This window comes from Salvelinus fontinalis, chromosome 9 (assembly GCF_029448725.1).
Source record: "Salvelinus fontinalis isolate EN_2023a chromosome 9, ASM2944872v1, whole genome shotgun sequence".
Classification (NCBI taxonomy): domain Eukaryota; kingdom Metazoa; phylum Chordata; class Actinopteri; order Salmoniformes; family Salmonidae; genus Salvelinus; species Salvelinus fontinalis.
In genome coordinates, this window is record NC_074673.1 from 49,992,545 (window position 1) to 50,020,141 (window position 27,597).

The 27,597-nt window shown below is 44.1% G+C and overlaps 1 protein-coding gene across 22 annotated transcripts in view; it reads right to left on the reverse strand.

The window, feature by feature from the left end:
• The window catches only part of LOC129862751 (pleckstrin homology domain-containing family A member 7-like), a 167,434-nt gene that overhangs the window by 22,565 nt on the left and 117,272 nt on the right, over positions 1-27,597 (reverse strand). For 11 of the 22 annotated variants that reach the window (XM_055934680.1, XM_055934681.1, XM_055934679.1 and 8 more), the window contains 7 exons: positions 26,756-26,856; positions 18,346-18,527; positions 11,662-12,228; positions 10,516-11,095; positions 10,301-10,384; positions 6,211-6,474; positions 3,420-3,473 (listed from right to left, as the gene is read on the reverse strand). In XM_055934680.1, coding sequence (XP_055790655.1) covers positions 3,420-3,473; positions 6,211-6,474; positions 10,301-10,384; positions 10,516-11,095; positions 11,662-12,228; positions 18,346-18,527; positions 26,756-26,856 — 1,832 coding nt within the window. Of the gene's footprint in view, positions 1-3,419; positions 3,474-6,210; positions 6,475-10,300; positions 10,385-10,515; positions 11,096-11,661; positions 12,229-18,345; positions 18,528-22,209; positions 25,998-26,755; positions 26,857-27,597 lie in introns of those variants that run through there. The other 11 variants (XM_055934693.1, XM_055934692.1, XM_055934697.1 and 8 more) reach the window with 5 other exon arrangements.

A 27,597-nucleotide genomic window follows, 5' to 3' on the forward strand; every position in this document is an offset into this window, starting at 1 on the left:
AGGAGATGGAGAGCCACTGTTACAAAATGGCTGCCGTTCGCTATGAGCAAGTTAGCAATTTGACGATTCATTTGAATATACTCGTTTGTATACCAACTGTTATGTCATTTATTTTTATTACCCCTTTTTCTCACCGATTTCGTGGTATCCAATTGGTAGTTACAGTCTTGTCTCATCGCTGCAACTCCCGTACGGACTCGGGAGAGGCGAAGGTCGAGTGCCGTGCGTCCTCCGAAACACGACCCAACCAAGCCGCACTGCTTCTTGACACAATGCCGGCTTAACCTGGAAGCCAGCCACACCAATGTGTCGGAGGAAGCACCATGCACCTGGCGACCGTGTCAGCGCGCATGAGTCCGGCCCACCACAGGAGTCGCTAGAGCGCGATGGGACAAGGACATCTCTGCCGATCAAACCCTACCCTAACCCAGACGCGCTGGGCCAATTGTGCTCCGCCCCATGGGTTTCCTGGTCACGGCCAGCTGCGACAGAGCCTGGACTCGAACCAGGATCTCTAGCCACTCCTGCATAGTCTTGGCTGTGTACTTAGGGTTGTTGTCCTGTTGGAAGGTGAACCTTTGCCCCCAGCCTGAGGTCCTGAGCAGGTTTTCATCACTTTGCTCCATTCATCATTCAATCGATCCTGACGAGTCTCCCAGTCCCTGCCGCTGAGAAAAATTGCCATAGCATGATGCTGCCAGCACCATGCTTCACTGTAGGGATGGTGCCAGGGTTCCTTCAGACGTGAGGCGTGGCATTCAGATCAAAGATCTGAGTTCAATCTTGGTTTCATCAGACCAGAGAATCTTGTTTCTCATGGTCAGTTTTTAGGTGCCTTTTGGCAAACTCCAAGCGGGCTGTCATGGGCCTGTTACTGAGGACTGGCTTCCGTCTGGCTACTCTAACACAAAGGCCCGATTGGTGGAATGCTGCAGAGATGGTTGTCCTTCTGGAACGTCTCCCATCTCCACAGAGAAACACTGGAGCTCTGTCAAAGTGACCATCGGGTTCTTGGTCACCTCCTTGACCAAGGACCTTCTCAACCGATTGCTCAGTTTGGCCAGGCGGCCAGCTCTAGTAATCGTCTTGGTGGTTCTAAACTTCTTCCATTTAAGAATGATGAAGGCCACTGTGTTCTTGGGGATCTTTAATGCTGCAGAAATGTTTTGGTACCCTTCTGCAGATTTGTGACTCGACACTATCCTGTCTCTAAGCTCTACTTACAATTCCTTCGACCTCATGGCTTGGTTTTTGCTCTCGCATGCACTGTCAATTGTGGGACCTTATATAGACAGGTGGACTCCAATCAAGTTGTAGAAACATCAAGGATCATCAATGGAAACAGGATGCACCTGAGCTCAATTTCGAGTCTCATAACAAAGGGTCTGAATACTTATGTAAATAAGGTACGTCTGATTTTTATATTTTATAAATTTTCTCAAATTTAAACCTGTTTTCGCGTTGCCATTATGTGGTATTGTGTGTAGATTGATGAGGGGAAAATGATTTAATACATTTTAGAATAAGGCTGTAACGTAACAAAATGTGGAAAAAGGGAAGGGGTCTGAATACTTTCTAAATGCACTGTATGTACAGTGCCTTCATTCCCCATTTTGTTGTTACAGCCTGAAATTTATGTTTTTTAACCATCTACACACAATACTCCATAATGACAAAGTGAAAACTTTGAAATTGTAGTACATTTATTAGATTTTTCCCCCAGAAATCTCATATTTACATAATTATTCACACCCCTGAGTCAACACGTTAGAATCACCTTTGGCAGCGAATCACCTTTGGCAGCGAATCACCTTTGGCAGCGAATCACCTTTGGCAGCGAATCACCTTTGGCAGCGAATCACCTTTGGCAGCGAATCACCTTTGGCAGCGAATCACCTTTGGCAGCGAATCACCTTTGGCAGCGAATCACCTTTGGCAGCGAATCACCTTTGGCAGCGAATCACCTTTGGCAGCGAATCACCTTTGGCAGCGAATCACCTTTGGCAGCGAATCACCTTTGGCAGCGAATCACCTTTGGCAGCGAATCACCTTTGGCAGCGAATCACCTTTGGCAGCGAATCACCTTTGGCAGCGAATCACCTTTGGCAGTGATTACAGCTTTCTGGGTAAGTCTCTAACAGCTTTGCACACCTGAATTTTACAATAAAATTCCTCAAGCTCTGTCAAGTTGGTTGTTGATCAATGCTAGACAGCGATTTAAGCCAAAACTGTAACTAGGCCACTCAGGAAATTCAATGTTTTCTTGGTAACCAGCTCCAGCATACACTGAGTATACAAAACTTTAAGAACGCCTGCTCTTTCCATGGCATAGACTGACCAGGTGAAAGATATGATCCCTTATTGATGTCATTTGTTAAATCCACTTCAAATCAGATGAAGCGGAGGAGACAGGTTAAATAAGGATTTCAAAGCCTTGACACAATTGAGACATGGATTGTGTATGTGTGCCATTCAAAGGGTGATTGGGTAATATTTAAGTGCCTTTAAACGGGGTATGGCATTCGGTGCCAGGCTTGTGTAAAGAACTGCGACGCTGTGTCAAGAATGGTCCACCACCCAAAGGACATCCAGCCAACTTGATACAACTGTGGAAAGCATTGTCGTCAAAATGGGCCAGCATCCCTGTGGAACGCTTTCGACACCTTGTAGAGTCCATGCCCCAACAAATTGAGGCTGTTCTGAGGGCAAAAGGGGGTGCAACTCAATAATAGGAAGGTGTTCCTAACGTTTTGTACACTCAGTGTATTATATAGAGCCAACATATCAATAAACTGGCAGTACATGTATCAGTGTGTGTGTGTCTCTCCCCCACTCCCTGCTAAGCATCACTGGGACCAGAAGACCAAGGGACCACGCTGCCTGTGCTGGGACCAGCTACGTCCTAGTATAACACTAAGGGTCCATAATAAACAGTTTATTAGGCATTTACAAACCATTTATTCCTCAGTACTCCGACATTTGTAAATATTAGTAAGCTAGTTATTCACGCATACATTTCTTTAAAACATCCTGTGCGCTTGTTCTTTTACCAAGTTTGCCGTTTTGTTCATTCCCATTTATGCCGTGTCATTCTCAGCTCCACCCTGAGATGCAGGGTGTGTTGGTCATCCAGCGAGTAGTAAGGTGAGTGTGTTAATGATAGAGAGCTTTGGCCAGGCTTTAGGCCTAGCTCCAGGGTGAAGTTTCCCCTAGGTACAAATCCATGATCAGCTTCCCCTCCACCAATCCTAACCTTAACCATTCGTAGGGGGAAATGCAAAACGGATCCAAGATCCGTGCCTAGGGGCAACTTCACCCTACTCTATTTGAGTAGGCCTACACGAGAGGGGGAAACACAGGAGAGAAAGAGGGATGAGGAGATAAAGGGAAACAGGAGGAGAGAGAGAGAGCGTTCCCACCTTCAAGTCTAGATACTCCAGGTCTTTCTTCAGTTGCATGTACGTATCGTCAACCTTCGGCGTGGAGTGGAGAGATAAAGAAGAGTCAATCAAAGCTTGACGGCATTACAGTATGGCAGCGTACAGGATTTTGACAGGTATACGCTTCCATATTATAGATCTAACTGTATAGTGGATATTAGTTGCCGAATGAGTCACTGATAATACATATGATTATATAGCGCTACTCATTAACGTCAAATCTACCATGATGTGTAATAATAATTACTTGTCCGTTCTACTATAATCATTTATAATGATCCATAATGGATTAGGAATTAAGGGTGAGATGGTTGTAAGCCTATTGTCAAGAATATGCTTTTGGATGATTGCCATCTGTTAGGCTTGTTATAAGATGAGTAAAATATCAAAAACGGGCAAAACGTTAATGTTGTCATACAAAACACGCATGCACACACACACAGAGAGAGAAAATGTATGCATTGGCACATTTAATTTATTATGAGCTTCTCAATGTTATACCACCAGAGATGCAAGACGTGCACATACAAAATGGAAGCACACTTCAAGCAGCCGCTCCAAGATCACAAGCCCAAAAACGGCTCCACTTTGAAGCAAACTAGCAACATCTCAGCCAAACAAACTTAAAAAAGAAAACACTGAAAATAAGCGAGAGACATCAAAGTCCAGGCAGATAAAAAAAATGGAACTGTATCTAAAGCCAACCAGACAGTCTTAGTCTGGGATGACTGCACTGAAGCTAGCTAGCACAACATGACATGCTAACACACAATCCGGCGCTACAACACAGCCTAACTTGAAGTGCAAAAACCCCCTCTACAGGCTGCTATGGCCTTAAAGTCTTGTTTGATAAAATGCAACAACTGAAACCAGAACTATTCTGGGTTAGAGACGAAGAGAAACTGAAATGGTTATTTAGAAAATAAGTGTTCCTGGTTGCAAATTTTGTTTTCAAAGGATGGAAGATACTGTACGTCAAGATAAGCTACATCATTGAAATAGCAGGTTTCTGTTTAGTTTTTCATTTGTTTTTCTTTTTCGTTTGAATGTATACATGTGCAGTGACTTCCAAAAGTATTCAGACCCCTTGGATTTCTTCACATTTTATTCCATTACAAAGTGGGATTAAAATGGATTTAATTGTCATTTTTTGCCAACAATCTACACAAAATACTTGAATGTCAAAGTGGAAGAAAAATTATATCTTCTTTTAGATAAATACATTCAGGAAAAAAATAACTCAAATATAGTCGTTGCATAAGTATTCAGCCTAAATTAGGAGTCAAATTTGGCTGAACAAATCACATAAATTAGATAGACTAATAGCGGTGGACATGATCTTTGAATAACTAAGTCCTCCTCTGTCCCCCATACAGACAACATCTGTAAGATTCCTCAGTCAAGTTTTGAATTTCAAGCGCAGATTCAACTACAAAGACCAGGGAGCTTTTCGAAAGCCTCATAAAGAAGGGCACTGATTGGTAGAGGGGTAACAAGAACAAATCAGACATTAAGTTATTAATTATGCTGTGGATTATACTGTATATTAAACCACCCAGACACATCAAAGCCACGGTCATCCTTCTGAACTGAGCTGCAGAACAGGAATGAAACTGCTCAGGGATGTTACCATCAGCACAACGGTGATTTTAAAACAAGCTACGCAGTTCAATGTCTGTGATGGTAGAAAACCTGAGGATGGATCAACAACATTGAAGTGATTCCACAATAATTACCTAAGTGACAGCGTGAAAAGAAGTATACAGAATGAAAATACCAAAAACATGCATCTTGTATGCAAAGACACTAAAGTAATACAGCAAAGAAACACAGCAAAGGAATACACCTTTTGGCCTAAATGCAAAGCCTTATGTTTGGGGCAAATCCAACACATCGGAGTAACTATCTCCTTATTTTCAAGCATAGTGGTGGCTACATCAATATGTTGGTAGGTGTGCTTGACATCAGCAAATACTGGGGAGTTTTTCCCAGGATACAAAGAAACAGAATGGAGCTAAGCACAGGCAAAATCCTAGAGGAAAACCTGCTTTAGTCTTCTTTACAACCTACAACAACAAGGCCAAATCTACACTGGAGTTGCTTACCAAGAAGACAGTAGATTTCCCTGAGTAGCCAAATTACAGTTTTGACTTAAATCTGCTTGAAAATCTATGGCAAGACTTGAAAATCGTTGTCTAGCCACGATCCCAAACATCTTGACAGATCTTGAAGAATTTTTAAAAGAATAAAAATGGGCAAATATTGCACAATCCAGGTGTGCAAAGCTCTTATAGACTTACCCAGAAAGAATCACAGCTGTAACCGACGCCAAAGGTGTTTCTAACATGTGTTGACTCAGGGAGCTGTATACTTATGCAAATACTATATTTTAGTTATTTAATTTCTATTCATATTTAAAATACTTTTTCTTGCACTGTGACATTAGAGATTATTTTGTATAGATTGTTGACAAAAAAAAATGACATTTCAATTTTAATCCCATTTTGTAACAACAAAATGTGAAGAAATCCAAAGGGTCTGAATACTTTTGCAAGGCACCGTATATAAATGAGTATAATTTCTGCGTGCGTATATGATTCATTTCTTTGCTACTGTGGATAGTGTGTTTTATAAGCTCATTTGGACTGGGCATCTTGAAGATGCAAGACACTATAATAATGAAACAAATCAAAAAAGCATAGAAATGGACTATGGCGGCCAGCCAGCACAGGCCAACGCTCACAAACAGCCATGCCCAGGTTGAGCTCACATTGGTGGGGTAAAGAAGACCAGGCGTACTGGGGGCCCCCACCTGGCTGCTGCTGCCGTGGCCCATGGGGCCTGAGGGGCCCAGGAAGGGCCCCAGATAAGAAGGGCCGGAGGAGAAGAGAGGGTTGTTTTTGGTGGTGAGGAAATGGGGGCCAGAAGGGGTGTAGTTGAAGTGCTGCAGCTGGGTTAGCGTGTGGTGGCGCGCGGCGGCCATCTTTGCCTGATGCCTCCGGAGCTGAATGAGCAGGAGGGTGAGCTCCTCAGGCTGCGTGTGTAACAGTAGTGAGTCCCTCGGGGGACAGAGGGAGGGAATGGGGGAATTAACTCAACACCCCAATACAGACAGAGCGCTCAACGGTTAGCAAAGATACTCAGAGCTGTATAGAATCTATATAGTTAGGTTGAACTGGTCGGTCATGTTAGCACCAAAAGTTCAATGCCATTTACATTCAAACAATGCAATCTTACTGGAACGCTAGGGAAAGTGGAGACATCACAAAAGTCTAACTGTAAATAGTAGTGGAGACACCAGTTTTGGAGGCAGTGTTACGCTTGCTAGCAAAGAAAGCTGTACAGTAGATAACTAGCTAAAATGTTTCACCCCACAGTTAGCCAGGTTATTTAATTATTTAACTAGCTGAAGTTATGTAGAGCTAGTTAGCTAGTAAAAGGGTGCAGGAGTGGTGGCTAAAGTAACACTTGTGTCAATAACGTGACAAAAGAAACGTGCGTTTCCAGTTGTGTTTACTTTTTACAGATTAGGACGCAATCCCCTTTCCAAGTGTTTTTTTGTCTTGGAACTTTTGATACCAACACGGCAGCCATTCAAACATCTGTATCTACACTGAACAAAAAAATGTACGCAACATGTAAAGTGTTGGTTCCATATTTCAAGAGCTGAAATAAAACATCCCAGATATGTTCCATATGCACAAAAAGCTTAACTCTCTCAAATGTTATGCAAAAATTTGTTTACATCCCTGTTGGTGAGCATTTCTCCTTTGCCAAGATAATCCATCCACCTGACAAGTGTGGCATATCAAGAAGCTGATTCAACAGCATGCTCATTACACAGGTGCGGGTGCACCTTGTGCTGGGGACAATAAAAAGGCCACTAAAATGTGCAGTTTCGTCACACAACACAATGCCACAGATGTCTAAAGTTAAGGGAGCGTGCAATTGGCATGCTGACTGCAGGAATATCTACCAGAACTTTTGCCAGAAAATGTAATTGTGAATTACTCTAGCATATGTGGCATTACGTCCTCCCAGAAAATGTGGCATTACGTCCTCCCAAACGTAGACCATGTGTAACCACGCCAGCCCAGGAACTCCACATCTGGCTTCTTTACCTGCGGGATCGTTTGAGACCAGCCACCCGGGCAGCTGATGAAACTGTGGGTTTACACAACCAAATAATGTCTGCACAAACTGTCAGAAACAGTCTCAGGGAAGCTCATCTGCATGCTCGTCGTCCTCAGCAGGGGCTTGACCTGACTGCAGTTCGGAATCCTCACCGACTTCAGATGGCAAATGCTCACCTTCGATGGACACTGGCACGCTGGAGAAGTGTGCTCTTCACGGATGGATCCCGGTTTCAACTGTACTGGGCAGATGGCGTCGTGTTGGCGAGTTTGCTGACGTCAAAGTTGTGAACAGAGTGCCCCATCGTGGCAGTGGGGTTATGGTATGGGCAGGCATAAGCTATAGACAACGAACACAATAGCATTTTATCGATGGCAATTTAAATGCAGAGATACTGTGACAAGATTCTGGAGGCCCATTGTAGTGCCTTTTATCTGCCGCCATCACCTCATGTTTCAGCATGATAATGCACAGCCCCATGTTGCAAGAAACTGTACATCATTCCTGGACGATGAAAATGTCCCAGTTCTTCCATGGCCTGCATACTCACCAGACATGTCACACATTGAGCATGTTTGGGATGCTCTGGATCAAAGTGTACAACAGCATGTTCCAGTTCCCAACAATATCCAGTAACTTCGCACAGCCATTGAAGAGGAGTGGGACAATATTCCACAGGCCTCAATCAGCCTGATCAACTCTATGTGAAGGAGATGTGTCGTGCAACATGAGGCAAATGGCGGTCACACCAGATACTGACTGGATTTCTGATCCACGCCCCCATCAATTTTTTTAAGGTATTGACTTTTAACAAATGTTGTTACGTTACAGCCTTATTCTAAAATATATTAAATTAATGTTTTCCCTCACAATCTACACACAATACACCATTAATGACAAAGCGAAAACAGGTTAAGACATTTTTGCTATTTTATAAAACATTTTATAAAACATTTCTAAACAGAAATACCTTATTTACATAAGTATTCAGACCCTATGCTATGAGACTCGAAATTCAGCTCAGGTGCATCCTGTTTCCATCGATCATCCTTGAGATGTTTCTACAACTTGATTGGAGTCCATCTGTGGTAAATTCAATTGATTGGACATGATTTGGAAAGACACACACCTGTCTATATAAGGTCCCACAGTTGACAGTGTATGTCAGAGCAAAAACCAAGACATGAGGTCGAAAGAATTGTCCGTAGAGCTTAGAGACAGGATTGTGTGGAGGCACAGATCTGGGGAAGGGCACCAAAAAATGTATGCAGCATTGAAGGTCCCCAAGAACACAGTGGTCTCCATCATTCTTAAATGGAAAAAGTTTGGAACCACCAAGACTCTTCCTAGAGCTGGCCACCCAGCAATCAAACTGAGCAATCGAGGGAGAAGGGCCTTAGTCAGGGAGGTGACCAACAAACAAAAAAGCAGCAGAGTTATTATGTGGAGACAGGAGAACCTTCCAGAAGGACAACCATCTCTGCAGCACTCCACCAATCAGGCCTTTATGGTAGAGTGGCCAGACGGAAGCCACTCCTCAGTAAAAGGCACATGAGACAGCCCGCTTGAAGTTTGCCAAAAGGCACCTAAAGGACTCTCAGACCATGAGAAACATGATTCTTTGGTCTGATGAAACCAAAATTGAACTCTTTGGCCTGAATGCCAAGCGTCACATTTGGAGGAAACCTGGCCCCATCCCTACGGTGAAGCATGGCGGTGGCAGCATCATGCTGTGGCAATGTTTTTCAGCAACATATTCTGGGAGACTAGTCAGGATCAAGGAAAAGATGAGCAGAGCAAGGTACCGAGAGATCCTCGATGAAAACTTGCTCCAGAGTGCTCAGGACCTCAGATTGGAGCAAAGGTTCACCTTCCAACAGAACAATGACCCTAAGCACACAGCCAAGACAACGCAGCAGTGACTTTGGGACAAGTCTCTGAATCTCCTTGAGTGGCCCAGCCAGAGCCCGGACTTGAACCTGATCAAACATCTCTGGAGAGACCTGAAAATACCTCTGGAGCGATGTTCCCCATCCAACCTGACTGAGCTTGAGAGGATCTGCAGAGAAGAATGTAAGAAACTTCCCAAATACAGGTGTGCCAAGCTTGTAGCGTCATACCCAAGAAGACTCAAGGCTGTCAAAGGTGCTTCAACAAAGTACTGAGTAAAGGGGCTGCCAAAGGTGCTTCAACAAAGTACTGAGTAAAGGGTCTGAATACTTATGTAAATGTAATATTTAAGTTTTTTATTTTTAATACAGAAATTTCTCTTAGTTATTATGGGGTATGGTTTGTAGATTGATGAGCGAAAAAAAACAATTTAATCCATTTTAGAATAAGGCTGTAACATAACAAAATGTGGAGAAAGTCAAGGGGTCTCAATACCTTCCAAATGCACTGTATCTGTATTCCCAGTCATGTGAAATCCATAGATTAGTGCCTAATGAATTCATTTCAAATTGACTGATTTCCTTATATGAACTGTAACTCAGTGAAATTGTTACATGTTGTGTTTATATTTTTGTTCAGTGTATATCGGAAACCTGAAATGTGTATGGAGCAGAATGTTGCTGATTCACATCCCATCCCACATCCCATCCTTGTAAAGTACTGTAAATTAAGCTAATTGCAAAGTGTCCATGTTATTCAGGAAAACTGGATCTTTGACTTCATGTAGTAATCTAATACAACATGCTTGGGTTGTGACTGAGTGTGTGACTCCATACCGTTTTCCCGTGAAGGCTGGGAGCGCTGACCGTGTGTGTGATGTAGTTGGAGGGAGGCATGGACCGTCTCTCGATGGTGGCAGCCTGGCCAACACAACCCACACACACTACAGTTAACAGTCTTAATCTGCCATTATTACCTCCGCAAAATACTTTCAGAAAAATGAACATAAACCTGCTATGACACATTCAAGTTTCCTTCCCTTTCGTCTTACCTTGAGTAGTTGAGACTTGGCTCTTCGGGGGGACCCAGCCACCGGCACGTCCAGTGCATCCCTCTCCCCCCGGGGCATTACCACCACCCGGTTAACGGGTGTGTGGGGCCTCCGTGGGGGGGACAGGGCCCTGGAGCTCTGGGGGCCCGGTGGGCGGATGTCGGAGGGGTCTGGGGGTACCGACACACAGCGGGGAACCTCAGAACTGGGTCGCGGGGCCGAGGGGGGCACCGTGGAGGGGGGCCTGGGCCCGAAGGGGTAGTCCGGGGCAGGTGTGTAGAGGGGGGCGGTGGGACTGCCGTGGCGGAACTGGTGGCGCTGCTGCCACTCGTAGAGCTGCCACACGGTGCCAGGCCCACCGATGCCACCCCCGTCCCTGGCGCAGGTACCCTGGGGGTCTGAGGGTCCGAGTCGGAAGTGGCTGAGGCGGTCCTGTGCGTATTTGTACTCCCCTTGGCGCGCGGCGGTGGGGGGGCTGCGGCGAGGGGTCTTTGGCAGCGTCTGGTAGGCCTCCAGGCCGATGAACTTGGGCTGAGTCGGGGGGCTGTGACGGGGGAGGGTGCCCCCTCTTGAGGGGGGGCTATGGGAAAGAGAACAGGGAAGAGGCCGGAGGTCAGACAAAAGCAAGGCTGTGAACTTTGTATCATTGTGTTGCTGATATACATTTGACTGGCTTAGCAGGGTCGGAGTACTGTGCTGAACGTAAGCCTTATAAGGCTTTGAGGGACGCTATGCGTAAATTATTCCAAGAACCCCACTAGAGGGAGATATTGGCTATGAGCCCCATGATGTACTTGCAGTATATCAACTATACCTAAACACTGAAACCGCTTACCTAGTAGAATGTGTGTGTGTGTGTGTGTGTGTGTGTGTGATAAAGTTTGTGTTTGAATATGCACCACAATAAACATATGCGAGTGTGAATGCTCATGCTGTGCACGTGTATAAGTTTAAAGTTGTATTAGTAATAGAGTATGTACGGGATACGTATGGTACTCATTGTCTAACGAAATGCTTATAAGAGTAGGCCAATGTGTTTGAACTCAAGATATGAGTGTCTATGTGTTTGTAATTATATGCCATTTGAATGCACAGTGATAAACACCTAGACGAGTGGCGGTGTGACCTGTGAACCGTGACCTTTACCCTTTGTGCTCGGCCTTCTGCACCTTGACCCAGTGCTCCACCTGCTCCAGGGCGCTCCTCCTCTGCACCTGCCTTTGAGTGTCAACCACCTGTGGGGCCAGCGTGGCCCTCTGGTACGTCCCCGTCCCCATCCCGTTGGGTTCTGGAGTGGGTGTTCCGTTCCTCAGACAGGCCCCGGGGGGCAGGGTGAAGGCGCCGCGCGACGGGGCACGTGATGGCGCCCTGGAGGGGGGCGCGGATGTGGGTGCGGAGGCGGAGTCTGGAGGTAGGGAGGGAAGGGAAGGGAGACTGCTAGGAGGGACGGCGTCCATTTCAATTTCCACGCTTCCACCGCCGAGGGAAGGAATCTTGGAAGTGATGGGATTGAGTGTGTCGTTCCGGAAGCTACGGCGCTCCTCGGTTTCTCGGATATCGGCAGGTTTGAGGATCACTCCATCGCTATGGAGATGGAGGTCGGCTCGGGGTTCACGTGAGGTCTTTGTGTAGTTGTTGACGTGGTTGGTTTGGGGGACACCCTTGCGTTCTGACGTGTTGGGCATTTCCGATTTCCCCGATGTTTCCGACGGCCTAGGAAAGGAACAGAACGGGAGATGTTTTGGCTCTCTATCTCAACACATAGGAACAACAGAATTATTGACATTGCCATTGTATCAGGACAGTAACTAGGGTTGCAGAATTCCAGTAACTTTCCCACTTATTTTGTTTCCTCATTTTTCATACCTCTAACCTCTCACAGAAGTTAATGTTAGATATTACTTTTTGTAATTTACTAGAGAATCATTATTTCATCCCTTCATATCGCCAATCACAACCAAGTGAAGTGTTAACATTAGCATAGCCTAACATGAATGAAAGGCCCATCAAAATAGGATATAGGAACATAGCCTCAGCTACAGGGAAAATCAGGCTAATTCCATCTAAATGAAGAGAACTGGGCTACTAAGCGTTAGCAATTAGCGTAGCCTAGCCTCCTGGGTCTCTCAGGCTAGTTAAACTGACAGCCACTTGTGTAAAAATAGCTCAGGGGTACTGTCTAATGGACTGGCAGGAATGAGCAGTCAAATTTGCGACGATGGACACAATCACTTCCCTCCGATGATTTGAGCTTCTCATTCATCAAATACAGCGTTCCAGGACCGTTTAGTCATAAGAGCCACAGTGAATTGATTGGCTATAACACACATCCCGCACACACAAGGTGATAAACGTACAGTATGTAGCACACAGTGGGGTCATTTAGCAGCGTGGCTCAATCTGATGGGTCCATACTTCTGAACATTAAAATTAAAATCGTTGACATAGTTGTGCGTGATAGTAGGCTACATGTTAGCTTTTCCCATCCCGAAAACCTGGCGCACTTAGCCTTAGGACAACAAGACCAGCTGGACATGATTATTTCCTGGGACAAACTCTTGCATCTGCCAATTCCAAATGTTGATGTAGTTGGATGTGACTGAACACTTCGTCATGGAAGCGTCCCAGAAGTGAAAACGGCATGGTCTGCTATTCTAAGCTACTGAAACACACACTAGATTTGATCTGGACGAACAGCTCACAGTGTCAGTGAGCATGGCTCCCGGTCATTTTGGGGCGTTTTGCGGCAAAGTTCAAATCCCAGGACGGATCGTTTTTCACCTTTGAAATGTTGAATTGCATTTGCTGCGATAGTCTGTTTCGAAGGGAAATCACAACCATTGTAAATGAAGATGAGAAATCTATTTAATGAGGAGCTTCATGGAGTGTCTCTTGCTGACGAACACAAAGGCTACAGGGCTGTAATGTTCCCGGAGCGACGCTCCGCCACCTCTCAGAATGGTGCTTGTTTAGTGAAGTTTAGATCAAAGCTGAATCAATGTCTCACAAGATCGCTTAATGATTATTTAGTATTCTACGTAGGCCTCACATACCGAATATAGTAGCATAATGTTACTGTTATTTCAATGCACAATGATTAACATTGTGCATTCAAATGGCAGTAACAAACATTACATTTGTTTGTAGGCTAAACGTTTTATATGCATTAGAATAATCATCCACTTCGTCACATATGCATTATATAAAGTCGAGCATCGAGGACCAGCAGTGAACTTCTTTTTCTCCTTAACATAAACGCTTGAAGCGAGGGGGCCTCAAACCCATGGTTACTGTACCCCGAAGATTCTCAGTCAACTGCCTTACCCGTATACCCCACCTGACAGTGATGATAATGGAGGAACATGGCAGCTATATGAAAAGACCAGAAGGCTCTTCAAAAAAAAAAAAAAATCCACACTGTACGATAAACTTAAACATTGTATAGACCTTCTTTATCTATGCTAAATCAGGAAAGGGCCTTCCCCAAACTGTTGCCACAAAGCTGGAAGCACAGAATTGTCTAGAATGTCATTGTATGCTGTAGCATTAAGATTTCCTTTCACTGGAACTAAGGGGCCCAGCCCAAACCATGAAACACATCCCCAGACCATTATTCCTCCTCCACCAAACTTTACAGTTGGCACTATGCATTCGGGCAGGTAGCCGACTCCCGGCATCCGCCAAACCCAGATTTGTCCATCAGACTGCCAGATGGTGAAGTGTGATTTATCACTCCAGGGAACGCGTTCCCACTGCTCCAGAGTCCAATGGTGGCAAGCTTTACTCCAGCCAACGCTTGGCATTGCGCATGGTAATCTTAGGCTTGCGTGCAGCTGCTCGACCACGGAAACCCAATTTATGACGCTCCCGACAAACAGTTATTGTGCTGACGTTGCTTCCAGACGCAATTTGGAACTCGGTAGTGAGTGTTGCAACTGAGGACAGATGATTTTTATGCGCTGCAGCACTCGGCGGTCCCGTTCTGTGAGCATGTGTGGCATACCACTTTGTCGCTAATGCTCCTAGACGTTTCCACTTCACAATAACAGCACACAGTTGACCAGGACAGCTTTAGCAGGGCAGAAATTTGACTAACTGACTTTTTGGAAAGGTGGCATCCTATGACAGTGCCACATTGAAAGTCACTGAGCTCTTCAGTAAGGCCATTCTACTGCCAAATTGTGTCTATGGAGATTACAGGGCTGTGTACTCGATTTTATATATCTGTCAGCAGCGGGTGTGGCTGAAATAGCCGAATCCACTAATTTGAAGGGGTGTCCACATACTTTTGCATATATACTGAAAACGTGTCTTTTTAGCGTTAGTAGCCTAGTAAAGAATGTGTCATGCAATATTGGCACACTACACTTGTGACAGACCAAGCCGAACAAAAGTAAACCTTCAATTTAGAGGTTTCAAATGTCCCTCAAGGGCCAAGTTGACCTATTTTATGAAGTGCCATTGGTTGGTGGATTTAAAGTCTAAGATCTTTGATTGGCCGGTGCAGAATTTGTTAGATGAAATAATCTCTGCCAGCTGGTCTTGTTAGCACAGTGTGCCAGGTTATCTCATGGGAACAGCTAACATGTAGCGTTGTGTCACGTGTAACTTCGTCAACGATGATGTAGATTTTGAGACGGTTTAACTTTAAACTTGTTTTAATGTTTCCAAGTATGAACCCAATATGTTTGCATTCATTCTGTCTATATCTTATATCCCAATATTTATCACATTTTGCCCCTAGTTTTCAACGGACACAAAGCCTCTGACCACAGTTCCACTAAATGAGATACCCTAGTCTAGACAGCAGGCACAGCATGAAGGCCTCGGTCTCTGTTAGTTCCTGTAGCGTAGTGAAGCGACCTGTCACACGCCTGCTATGTGTGTAGACCCACCTGGTTTGACAGGAAATCGGAATCCTTCACAACACCACCGCTACCTGGGCCTCATCAATCTCTGTCTGATACACACTGCCTCGCTCTCTCTCACACACTCTCTTTCACTATCAATCTTGTCTGTCTTTGTCTCCGTTCGTCCGCCCGTGTGTGTCTGTCCGTGTTTGTCCGTATGTCTGGGCGGACAGACAGACGCGGGTGGTAAACTAGGGGCAAAATGTGATAAATATTGGGATATAAAATATATAAGATATACACATAATTAATGCAAACATATTGGGTTCATACTTGGAAACATTAAAACAAGTTTAAAGTGTCTCAAAATCTGCATCATCGTTGACGAAGTTACACGTGATACAACGCTACATGTTAGCTGTTCCCATGAGATAACCTGGCACACTGTGCTAACAAGACCAGCTGGCAGAGATTATTTCATCTAACAAATTCTGCACCGGCCAATCAAAGATCTTAGACTTTAAATCCACCAACCAATGGCACTTCATAAAATAGGTCAACTTGGCCCTTGAGGGACATTTGAAACCTCCAAATTGAAGGTTCACTTTTGTTCGGCTTGGTCTGTCACAAGTGTAGTGTGGCAATATTGCATGACACATTTTATTACTAGGCTACTACCCAAAATACACGTTCACACATATACAGTATATATGCAAAAGTATGTGGACACCCCTTCAAATTAGTGGATTCGGCTATTTCAGGATGTCACCTTTCCAAAAAGTCAGTTAGTCAAATTTATGCCCTGCTAGAGCTGCCCCAGTCAACTGTAAGTGCTGTTATTGTGAAGTGGAAACGTCTAGGAGCATCAGCGACGAAGTGGTAGGCCACACAAGCTCACAGAATGGGACCGCCGAGTGCTTAAGCGCATAAAAATCATCTGTTCTCAGTTGCAACACTCACTACCGAGTTCCAAATTGTGTCTGGAAGCAACGTCAGCACAGTAACTGTTTGTCGGGAGTGACTGTCTGTCCGTCAGTGTCCGTGTCTGCCCGTGTCCGTCTGTCCGTCCGCCCGTGTCAGTCTGTCTGCCCACCCGTGCCTGCCCGTCCGCCTGTCTGTCCGTGTTTGTGTTTGTCCGTCTGCCCGTATCCATCCGCCTGTCCGTCCGTGTCTGTCTCTGCCTGTCGGACGGATGGACAGCCCGTCTGTGCGTCCGTCCGTGTCCGTATTGTCCGTCCGTCTCTTTGTCTGTGTGTGTCCGTCCATCCCCATCCGTCTGTCCGTGTCCGTCTGTGTGTCTGTCCGTCTGTGTCTCTCACCCCCTCTTCTCTTCCACATATCCCCCTCTTTCTCGCGATCTCTGATCAGCCCCCCCGTCTATTATTTTCTCTAGTCTGTCCATCGCTTTTCCCACCATCACTCTCTTCTTCCATCTCTCTATGTTATTCACTTTCTCGCCATCCTTCTCACAGCATAGTTAGGCATCTGTCATAAAGTCTGTGAAACTGTACTATTGTGTGTATATGTATGTATGTATGTATGTATGTATGTATGTGTGTATGTGTGTATGTGTGTGTGTGTGTGTGTGTGTGTGTGTGTGTACCAATGCAATCTGACAGCAGGCTGAGTGGCATCATGGAGCAAGGCTGGCACAGACACAGCATCACAATGCACTCTCTGCTGCAAGGTCACACAGGCATGCACAAGCGCTCACACACACAAATAGCCCTAGAGATTGCAGCTCTGTTTCTCAGCGCTGCCTATCAATGAGACTGACAGAATGGCAAACACAAGGAAACTCATCTCTCTCCCCAGACAGATATATTCAGACAGACAGACAGACACACACACTTCAAAATTGCCACAGCTAAGTAACATGTACCATTCACAATACAATCTCGGTCAGATGGGTAATTGCCCAATAAAATATAACCAACTGAACAGTCCCAAAAGTGCAAACTCAACCCACCCCTTCAATTTATTAAAGCTAAATCAAGCAAACCTCCAATATTTCACATGTACATGACCCAGGTCTGGAGTGGCAGGTTGACAGACAGAGAGGTTAGGTCCAAGGCAGCGTACCTCTTGGCTTCATGGTGAACTTTCCCCTACGTACAGTAGCACGGCCCATCTGAGAATTACACCTCTTCGCCATCCTTTGGCTGTGTTTGAGAAGTGGATCATCTATTTGTCAACTAATTGCCACTTCACTGATTACTTTCAAAATAGAAACGGACAATATTCGTACGGTTACACGTGCACACCACCTTTTCTCCTGGCCTTTACTATTTGGGGAAAGTGTGAAGATATCTGTGTCAATCGCGCAATTTTTGATCTTTCCCCTACTGTCAAATAAATATTCATTGGTTAATTCTAATGAGACGATGTTCACAACATGTGGAGACATTTTAGTACGAAACATTTCTGCCTTGTTTAATATTCTAGATGACATGTGGGGTACAAATTCTCTTTGGGGTGGTAACTTAGAAAGAGCTGGTTAGACAAAGAGTCATTTCTTGCTCATTTATGAATTTGTCCCTATATGCAAATTGGTTGTTATTTTCAAACGTTATATTTCTAGCAATATAATAGCAAAACATATGAAAAGGGCCATATGTGGTTTAAAAAAGTTGGCATGAATCACTTAACGAAGAAATAATGTCATATTTCACATTAAATTGAACACCTGAAGTCACACCAAAATGTCTGGATTCCATTCATTCCCTGTCTCTCATTGTTCATTTGCTATAATACAGTCAATATAAATCCATTATTTGATGGATTTTTTATTTATTTTTAATCTATAAGAGTTGAGTATCTTACTCCATTACGCAGCCGTTAGATTTATGAGAAATTGATTTGGGACCCTTTATCAATTTTGACGACCGTTGCGCCCCCGATCCGAACCTTAACCATTGGCGGCGGTAATGCAAAACTGACCCAGGATCAGTATCTAGGGCTAACTTCGCACTGCACCTACCTCTTGAGGCTGTCGGTTTGGTTCTGCATCAGCGCCGCCTGGTTCATGGCCTTCATCCAGCCGTTCACGTCCTCCTGCGTGTCGGCGCTGAAGAAGTACGTCCGCATGCCGCCGTGCTCCGCCTGCGAGTCAATCACAGTGCTCCGGTTGTAAATGTACGAGCGCATGCCCGTGTGGTTGGCCTATGGGAGAGGAGAGGGAGGGTCAGACTGAAGAAGAGTGATGGACGTGGTGTCTGGCCAATGGGGTAGATAGCAGGGTTGGGGTCAACTGAGTTTTGAATTGAGTTATTTCAGGTGAATTTAAATGTAATTCAAGAAAAAAAATGGTCTACTATGAACTGAATTGAGAACTGAATTGACCCCAACTATGAAAGAGATAGATAGAGAAGTGTTGAACAATTAAGAGAAATAGGGACATGTCTGCCCATGGAGACAAACACATTCAAGTCAGCCAATAGAGAGAACAAAATAGAGAGTCAAATCAGCATTAGCCAATAGGAAAAGAGACCTATCTGTGTTGGCCAATAGAAAAACAGAGATACCAGCCAAATAGAGACAAAAGAGGCCAGCCAATAGAATAACAGAGAGAAGCGACAGAGTACTCCAGCCAATGGAGAAGGAGAGAGACATCCATACCGACCAATAGACACAGTAGCATGAGTGACATAACACGAATGCAAAGGTCCAATCCAACCCACGACAGAGGGCAGTGTAAGCCAATCAACAACAAGCAAGCATAGAAGGAGCCATTGTGATAGAACTTCAACCATGACATTGCTATTTTCAACATGCTCGTGAATTGTTTGTACTAGGCCTACTCTATACTTGTTTATACAAACTTGTCTTATGCTTGTCTCTATGAGGTGTTCTGATTCTCCACACTTTTCCCCAAAGTGTGCACTTGCACACTTCCCATCATGGATTTAACAATGGTGGAAACCCCCCTACAATAGTCAACGAATACACCATTCAAATGCTTTTAAAATCCATCCCAGGGAGTACGCAAGTGTATCCGTTTGGGAGAAAGATGGAGAATCAGCACGCAGTCCAAATCTCTATGACCGAGGTAAGATTCTCCCAGCCTTCACCCAGAAGTGTTCACTCGTTCACTCCCTCTCATGTATTTCCAAGCATTGGTTTGACGCAAGCACGGTTGGAGGGAGACTCCACCATTTTCCTTCCACCAGCCCATTCCTTTTGGGGGTAATTACTGGATTGTAGTCTATGAAAAAGCAACACCAATATTTCAAGAGGCAGCTTTCGTTAGATCGGAGACGGCTATTACTGGCATTGCAAAAGGCAATTGAGGCAATCACTCATGCCACCGCCATTATGTAACAAATGAGAGCCAATCTATTCACTAGCAAACCAAGCTGAAGCAAACCGGCTGAAATGGAGAGGGACCTACCTGAATTTGTCCAATAAGAAACGTTGGTTTCCCTTTCTCCCGTAGCAAAACGTTTTGCTACAGTGTGTGCTAATGAATACACCCCTGCCTTTTTGTCTTATCAGAGTCCAGATCCAACTAAAACCCAAGAATCCCAAATGGCACCCGTTTCCCTATTAGTCCACGACTTTTGACCAGGACCTTGGTCAAATGTAGTCGACTGTGTAGGGAATAGGGTGCCATTCGGGACTCATGGGTTTAGTTGGATCTAGACAAAGCAAGGTAACAGATTGCCAAGCAGGTGTGAAATGGGTGTGAGTTCTTCATTTGAGTGTTGGCATCTTTTTTTGATTTTGCCCGACTCGATGTTTGATACAAACATGGCTTTTCAAGTTGAGGCATGGGTGTTGTTCGTGGCGTGAAAACCCCTACAACACTATACACACACACACACACGTGTACAGCACAGGAGGCTGCTGAGGGGAGGACCGGCTCATAATAATAGCTGGAATGGAATACCACCAAACACATGGAAACCACGTTTGATGTGTTGGATACCATTCCATTGATTCCGCTCCAGCCATTACTACGAGTCCGTCCTCCCCAATGAAGGTGCCGCCGGCCACCTGTGCTGTACACACATCCATGCACACACGTATTCCCACAAACACACAGACAGACCGTGCTGCTGCAGGATGGCCGGGTGTAACAGTAAGCCTCTTGGCCCCAGGCAGTGGTTGGAGAAGGTCGGGCCAGAAGGCTGCCTCTACCCCCTGGGGAGGTGTTTAAATCTCCTCCCTGGCTGGTCTAAGGTTTGGCCTGTAGTGTACACTGTGAAGTTGCCCCGAGACCTAGGATCAGCTCCCCCTAACCTTTAACCATCAGTGGGGAAACTGACCTGAGATCAGCATCTAGAGGCAGCTTCACCATACTCCGTACACTAGAGTGTAGCAGCAGAAGGCCTGGCGTAGCTACTGGCAAGGTCGCGCGTGCGGGGGGGGGGGGGGGCGATCAGACTGCTGCTGTGTTAATCAGCTGTCTAATCACCCCTCACTCACTCTCCAGCGAACTGGACAAGCTGCTCTCTAATATAGTTCTATATCATGGTCGGATGTACGTGCATGCCATACGCGCACCCACCCCCTCTATCAACCTATCCCGACAGCTACCGTGTCACTGTAATTATCCAATACCTGCCCTGCCTTTTCAGACCAATGTAAGAATGTGCAGACAGTGCCTGGTCTCTTATAACATTCCTTACCACAGCCTCATAGCAGGGAAGATGCTGTGTGGGATATTCAGTGCACAGACCGCCACACCTCCACAGAGAATGCACACTACTCACCCTGGGCAAGTCTCCCCCCCCCCTCGGCTCTCCTCCTCAAAAATAGCCAGCCTGTACTCCCAGACAGGAAGGCTAACAATAGCAGCAGTCCTCTTATTCCTCTCCCCAGCCCCTCTCAGACACGCAGGCTTTTTAAAATTTTGTCCCGTCTATTCAAAGCCTTCTTATTGTGCTTTCCAGATAAGCCTGGGGGGGCCTGGCCCAAATGGCACCCCATTCCCTACACAGTGCACTACTTTTTACCAGAGTCATATCAAAAGTAGTGTACTATGTAGGGAATAGGGTGCCATTTGGGAGGTAGCCCTGGCCTCCAAGCTGCGATAACACAGACCCCCGAACTCTCACGTGGAAATACTTTTACAGAAATAAACGCTCAGAATGAACGCACGACTCGCACGGTACGTTCTCTCTGCTTTGGGGAAACCATTGGCATAATGGAAATAGGAACTATATTCTGTATACCAAGTGTTGCTTAACGACTGTTGGGAGGTTATTAGCCTGGTGCCAATTCTGTTTGTGCCGTCTTGACAACTCCTACTGCTCGACTATCCCCTTCGGGTTAAATTAGAAAAAATAAAATAGGAGTCAGCAACAAACAGAATTGGCACCAGGCTAATAACCTCGAACAGCCGTTAAGAAAGTTATTATACAGAATATTCACATCCTCAAGCAAGACGGCACAAACACTAGTTAAGCACCTTGACATGCATCCCCTGCGAGAAATGTGCTCTATAAAGAAACGTTTCATTTGAAACCGATCTGGGACCAGGCTAGAAGGTTTTAAGTGCATTCCAAAATAGACTGCATAAGAGGAACATTTTTTATTTCACTTAAATAAAATCAATCGATCTACCTCCACGAGTGGCATGCTGGATATGAGGCAAAGCAGAGTTAAGCCGACACACATAACCAGAGGCACGAGTGAATGAGATCATACAAGACAGAGAAGACAGATAAAATGGAGGGAAACCACAACCATATCCAAAAGGCACACCACTCTCAAAACATGCTCCAAACCATAACAAATATACACGGCGCTGTATATATTTTGCCTTTTTCCAACCACACACTGAAGGTAAATGACAAGGCAAAAGCAGTAGCTGTAGTACAAGTGGTCGAGAGGTCAGTACCTATTTATGAGTGGACGGTGCACTTGGGTTTCATTTGGACGACCTCGCACACTCGCAGGGTCCCAGCGAGGCAGCCCACCAATAGGAACAAGAGAGGGAACAGAGTTCAGCGAATAGGGGTGGGGGGGTACCAGCCTTCTAGCTAGATTGGTTGGCTCCAACGTGGAGGGGCGGGCTGGGAAAGTGAGGTTTTAACCATGGGGAAACATCTTTTGGGATGAAGTAGTCAGACGAAAACAGTACTAACTCACTGTAGTGGTGAATGGTTGCAGCACAAACAAACTAAACAGGTGACATAAAACACACACACACCACTCTAGAGAGACACTGGAGAGTGGTCCTGACAGGGTAGGGTTACAGGTATCGACGGGGGGGCAGTCCTCCTAACATTCTCCCAACTCTTCCATGGCAGTAACAGAATCTCAGTTTCAGGCAGTAGGAAACACAAGCTAGCCATTCTCAATTGACCCCTGCCTCTCCCTCCGCCTCACTCGCGCACGCACACGCATGGCAGTGTGACAGACTGCACAAGAGTGCAGCAGCTCAAATATAACCTGTGTCTCTGATAAGGGCTTAGAGTAGATTACCAAGCCATTCCACAGTCAATCCTAAAATCGCCAGCCCAAATCTCCACTCTGCATTCAATTACATTTGGCCTGCTAGAGTTTAACTGCAAACTGAGTCCTATGAGCCTTTCTCACTGCATCAGTTGAGTCAACAGTAGAGTGAAAAGTGAACAACAAAAAACACCACCAGATGAGGCAGAAACTATAACAGGACAACTGGACAGCAGTGTTTCTAGGGTTGCCAAATTCCAGTAACTTTCCCCCAAATTTCCCAAGTTTTACAGAAAAGGATTCCTGATTTCCTGCGTATGCCCTACTGATTACGGGCCAACTGGGACTTCTGGGAAAACCTAGGAATTTGGGGGAAAGTTACCAGAACTTTGCAATCTTGCTGGGTAACACCAAGACTGCACCGTTTCGTTTCAGCCCAACACAAGCACTAGCAATAGAGTAGAATCAGGTGTTCTTGTATTGGGCAAGAAACCATACGCAACCGTAGAACTACTATTGAGAAACACTGCCTTTTTAGGGTCAGGGTGGTCTGGTTAGGGAGGAAACATTGAATCAACATTGAAATAACATTGAATACATGTCATCAGCCACAGGGGCGGAGATTGGAGGCATTACAGGGATTTTTCTGCCATTGAAATCCTTGAGCGTTTTTTCTGGCCACCAAAATCCAAACAGTGTAAAAAATAAATGCTTTCAGTATAAACTGAAACGACTAAATGAAGATAAAGTATGTATGAAAAAAATGACCTATATATTTTCTTATAATATAATCTTTGAAAACTAACAATAACCAAAATAAAAGCTAGACAGTCAGGGAGAATTGATTTTGTCATTATGTTTGAGCGATAGAACACAGCCTTAGCCACAGCAAAAGGCATAGAATCGCAGGAAATCTTCTTTAAAACTGCTACATTTTCTCTCAGCTCCATGGAAAAATTTGTACAATTGCAGGAAATTGGATATTGCAGGAAATTCTCCACACCGGCAAGATTGGGGCCACTGAAATGTTCACTAAAATCCCTGCCACGCCCACCACCTAAGCCCCTTTTTGAACCAGGAAAAGAAAACCTACATTACTAGGAGACCGACTGGTTGTATCAGTCACTGACTGGCCTATATTATACGACCAGCCAGGCCTACCGTCTGTCATACAGTCAATAGACTGAAACCTAAACCCCTATTGGCTCTGCATGACAACAGAGGCAAGGCTGTATATGTAGGGCGGAAAGGAAACGTCACGGATCCACACTGGCTTCCTGTGGGAATGAAACCACTAGCAGAGGACATTAGAGAAAGATGTGGGTAATCTAGAACCAACAGATATACAGCTAGCACCACAGTCTCTGTCACTTGTATACAGGGCCTTCAGAAATAATTCACACCCCTTGACTTTTTCCACATTTTGTTGTGTTACAGCCTGAATTTAAAATGGATTACATTTAGATGTGTTTTCAATGGCCTCCACACAATACCCCATAATGTGAAAGGGGAATTATGTTTTTAGAAATGTTTACAAATTAATAAAAAATGAAAATCGGAAATGTCTTGAGTCAATAAGTATTCAACCTCTTTGTTCTGGCAAGCCTAAATAAGGTCAATAGTAAAAATGTGCTAAACAAGTCACATACATTAGAAACTTATAGGACTCATTCTATGTACAATAATAGTGTTTAACATGATTTTTGAATGACTACCTCATCTCTGTACCCCACACATACAATTATCAGGTCTCTCAATCGAGAAGTGAATTTCAAACACAGATTCAACCACAAAGACCAGGGAGGTTTTCCAATGCCTTGAATATCCCTTTTTTCATGGTGAATTTATTAATTACACTTTAGATGGTTTATCAATACACCCAGTCACTACAAAGATACAGGCGTCCACCCTAACTCAGTTGCTGGAGAGGAAGGAAACCGCTTAGGGACTTCACCATGAGGCCAATAGTGACTTTAAAACAGTTACAGTTTTAAGAATTTAATGGCTGTGATAGGATAAAACTGAGGATGGATAAACAACATTGTAGTTACTCCACAATACTAACCCTAATTGACAGAGTAAAAAGAAGGAAGCCTGTGCAGAATAAAATATTCCAAAACATGCATCCTGTTTGCAACAAGGCACTAAAGTAATACTGCAAAAAATGTGGCAAAGCAATTCACTTTTTGTTCTGAATACAAACTGTTATGTTTGGGCCAAAGCCAATACAACACATTACTGAGTACCACTCTCCATATTTTCAAGCATAGTGGTGGCTGCATCATGTTATGGGTATGCTTGTAATTTTTAAGGACTGGGGAGTTTTTCAGGATAAAAAAGAAACTGAAAGGAACTAAGCACAGGCAAAATCCTAGAGGAAAACCTGGTTCAGTCTGCTTTCCACCAGACACTGGGAGATTAATTCACCTTTCAGCAGGACAATAACCTAAAACACAAAGTTAAATCTACACTGAATTTGTTTGCCAAGAAGAATGTACATTTTCCTGAGTGACCGAGTTACAATTTTGACAAAAATCTACTTGAAAACCGGAAAATGGTAGTCTGGCAATGATCAACAACCAATGACAGAGCTTCAAGAATTTTGAAACGAATAAACGGCAAATTCTCCACAATCCAGGTGTGGAAAACTCTTAGAGACCTACCCAGAAAGACTCACATCTGTAGTTACTGCCAAAGATGATTCTAACATGGATAGACTTTTTTTTCTTATTTAGAAATGTTAAAATTTTTCTTCCACTTTGACGGAATATTTTGTGTAGATCATTGACAAATTTAAATTTATATTAACCCTATTTTTTTTTTTTTTACAACAAACAAGGGGTGTGAATACTTTCGGAAGGCACAGTAGCTCTATGGCATAGGCGGGGAGTCCTAAATGATATACTGTAGTATTATACCTATAACATGTCTGTAGAGAAAACCTATGGTTGGAGGCATTGTGGAGAAAATACCTTTCTAATTAAAAAAAATTGATATATTAATTTAGTAGACAAGCAAATTAGAAAGTTAAAAAGCGACCAATACAGAGAATCCAATTTGATCAACGACCTATACATTAGGTGGTGTCAGAGGAAGGCCCCCCCCCCCAAAAAAATAGACTGTTCTATCTGCAACCGAACGGCAAGCGGTAGCGGAGAGCCAAGTCTAGGTCCGAAAGGCTCCTCAACAGCTTCTACTCCCAAGTCATAAGACTCCTGAACAATTAATAAAATGGCCACCCGGACTATTTACATTGCCCCCCCTCCCTCCCGTTGTTATTACACTGCTGCTACTCGCCTGTTTATCTATGCATTGTCACTTTACAAATGACCTCGACTAACCTGTACCCCCGCACATTGACTCGGTACCGGTATCCCCTGTATATACTGTAGCATCATTATTGTTATGTAATTATCTTGTGTTACTTCTTTATTTGATTTTACTTTAGTTTATTTAGTCAATATTTTCTTAACTCTATTTCTTGAACTGCATTGTTGGTTAAGGGATTGTAAGCTATTCAATACCTGTTGTATTCGGCACATGTACCAAATAAAATTCGATTTGATTTGAAATCCTCAATAGCCAATAGAAAGGGAGGATGGATGCAATTAAACATCTGATTGGCTTCTTATCCAGAATATCATCAATCATTGATTGACAGAATTCTCCCTGTGAGCATAGTGACCTCACGGTGATGCAATGCCTCCAAGCCAGCGGCTGGTCAAATAGAAGTCAATGTGAAGCAGAGAACCAATTCATATTCAGTCCATAATCTATCAGTCAACAAGACGCTGGTGAGTAATAAAAGCAATAACGCTAGTTATATTTTAACAGTAGGAATAAATGTCGCGTCGCTTACAAATATAAAACAGTTAAACAGAGACAACATAAAGCCGTAGAATATTACATTAGTCAAATGAACCAACAAAAAAATACACATTAAAAACACTACACGTAAGACCTGTTGAGAGGCGAACTCGGAGTCTTACCTTGAAGGCGTACTTTCGGCTGATGTGGTCCTCGGGCTCCACGGCTGAGACGACGTAGCTGGGTAGAGGAATACTACCCAGGACTGACTCCTCCCTGCTGTCTGTTAAGGGAGGGGAGGGGGGAAGAAAGAAAGAGAGACAAGACAGGAGAGACAAGACAGGAGAGAGAAAGAGAGATAGAAAATCGAGAGGAAGAAAAGAGAAAGAAAAGAGAGCTCAACCACAGTAAAATCACAGTGCATCTGAGAAAAGCGGAACACAACCAATAAATGACATGCCACTAAACAGGTCTATAGATGGAGTGCAAACAGTACAGAAATCTACCATAAAAGCAATTAGTACCCTGAAAACTCAAATCTCTCCTGGACAACTTTTTAGCCTTAACATTCTCCTACAGCAATGAAGGTGTACATTTGGAAGTAACATTATATTTGACAAATTATCCTCCTTGGCTAATATAACGAAACATAACAGCAAACCAAAAATAATAGAGAATGAAAAATGGTTTGATAATGATTACAAAAATCTAAGAAAGTAATTGAGAAATATATCTAATCAAAAACACAGAAAACCAGACAACAAAAATATACACCTTCAATATGGGGAAACACTGAAGCAATACAAACCTTAAGAACAAAAAAACACCCGCTCATTAGAAATCACCTGGATGGAATTGAGGAATCCATAGAATCAAACCACTTCTGGGATAACTGGGATAAATTAAATAAATTGGCTATCCAATATGGTGATATGTGAAGAAATCACTTTGCAAACCTCTACAGCAATATAACAACGAGCCCATAACAACAATATATACAAGAACAATTACAAATAAGAATCTT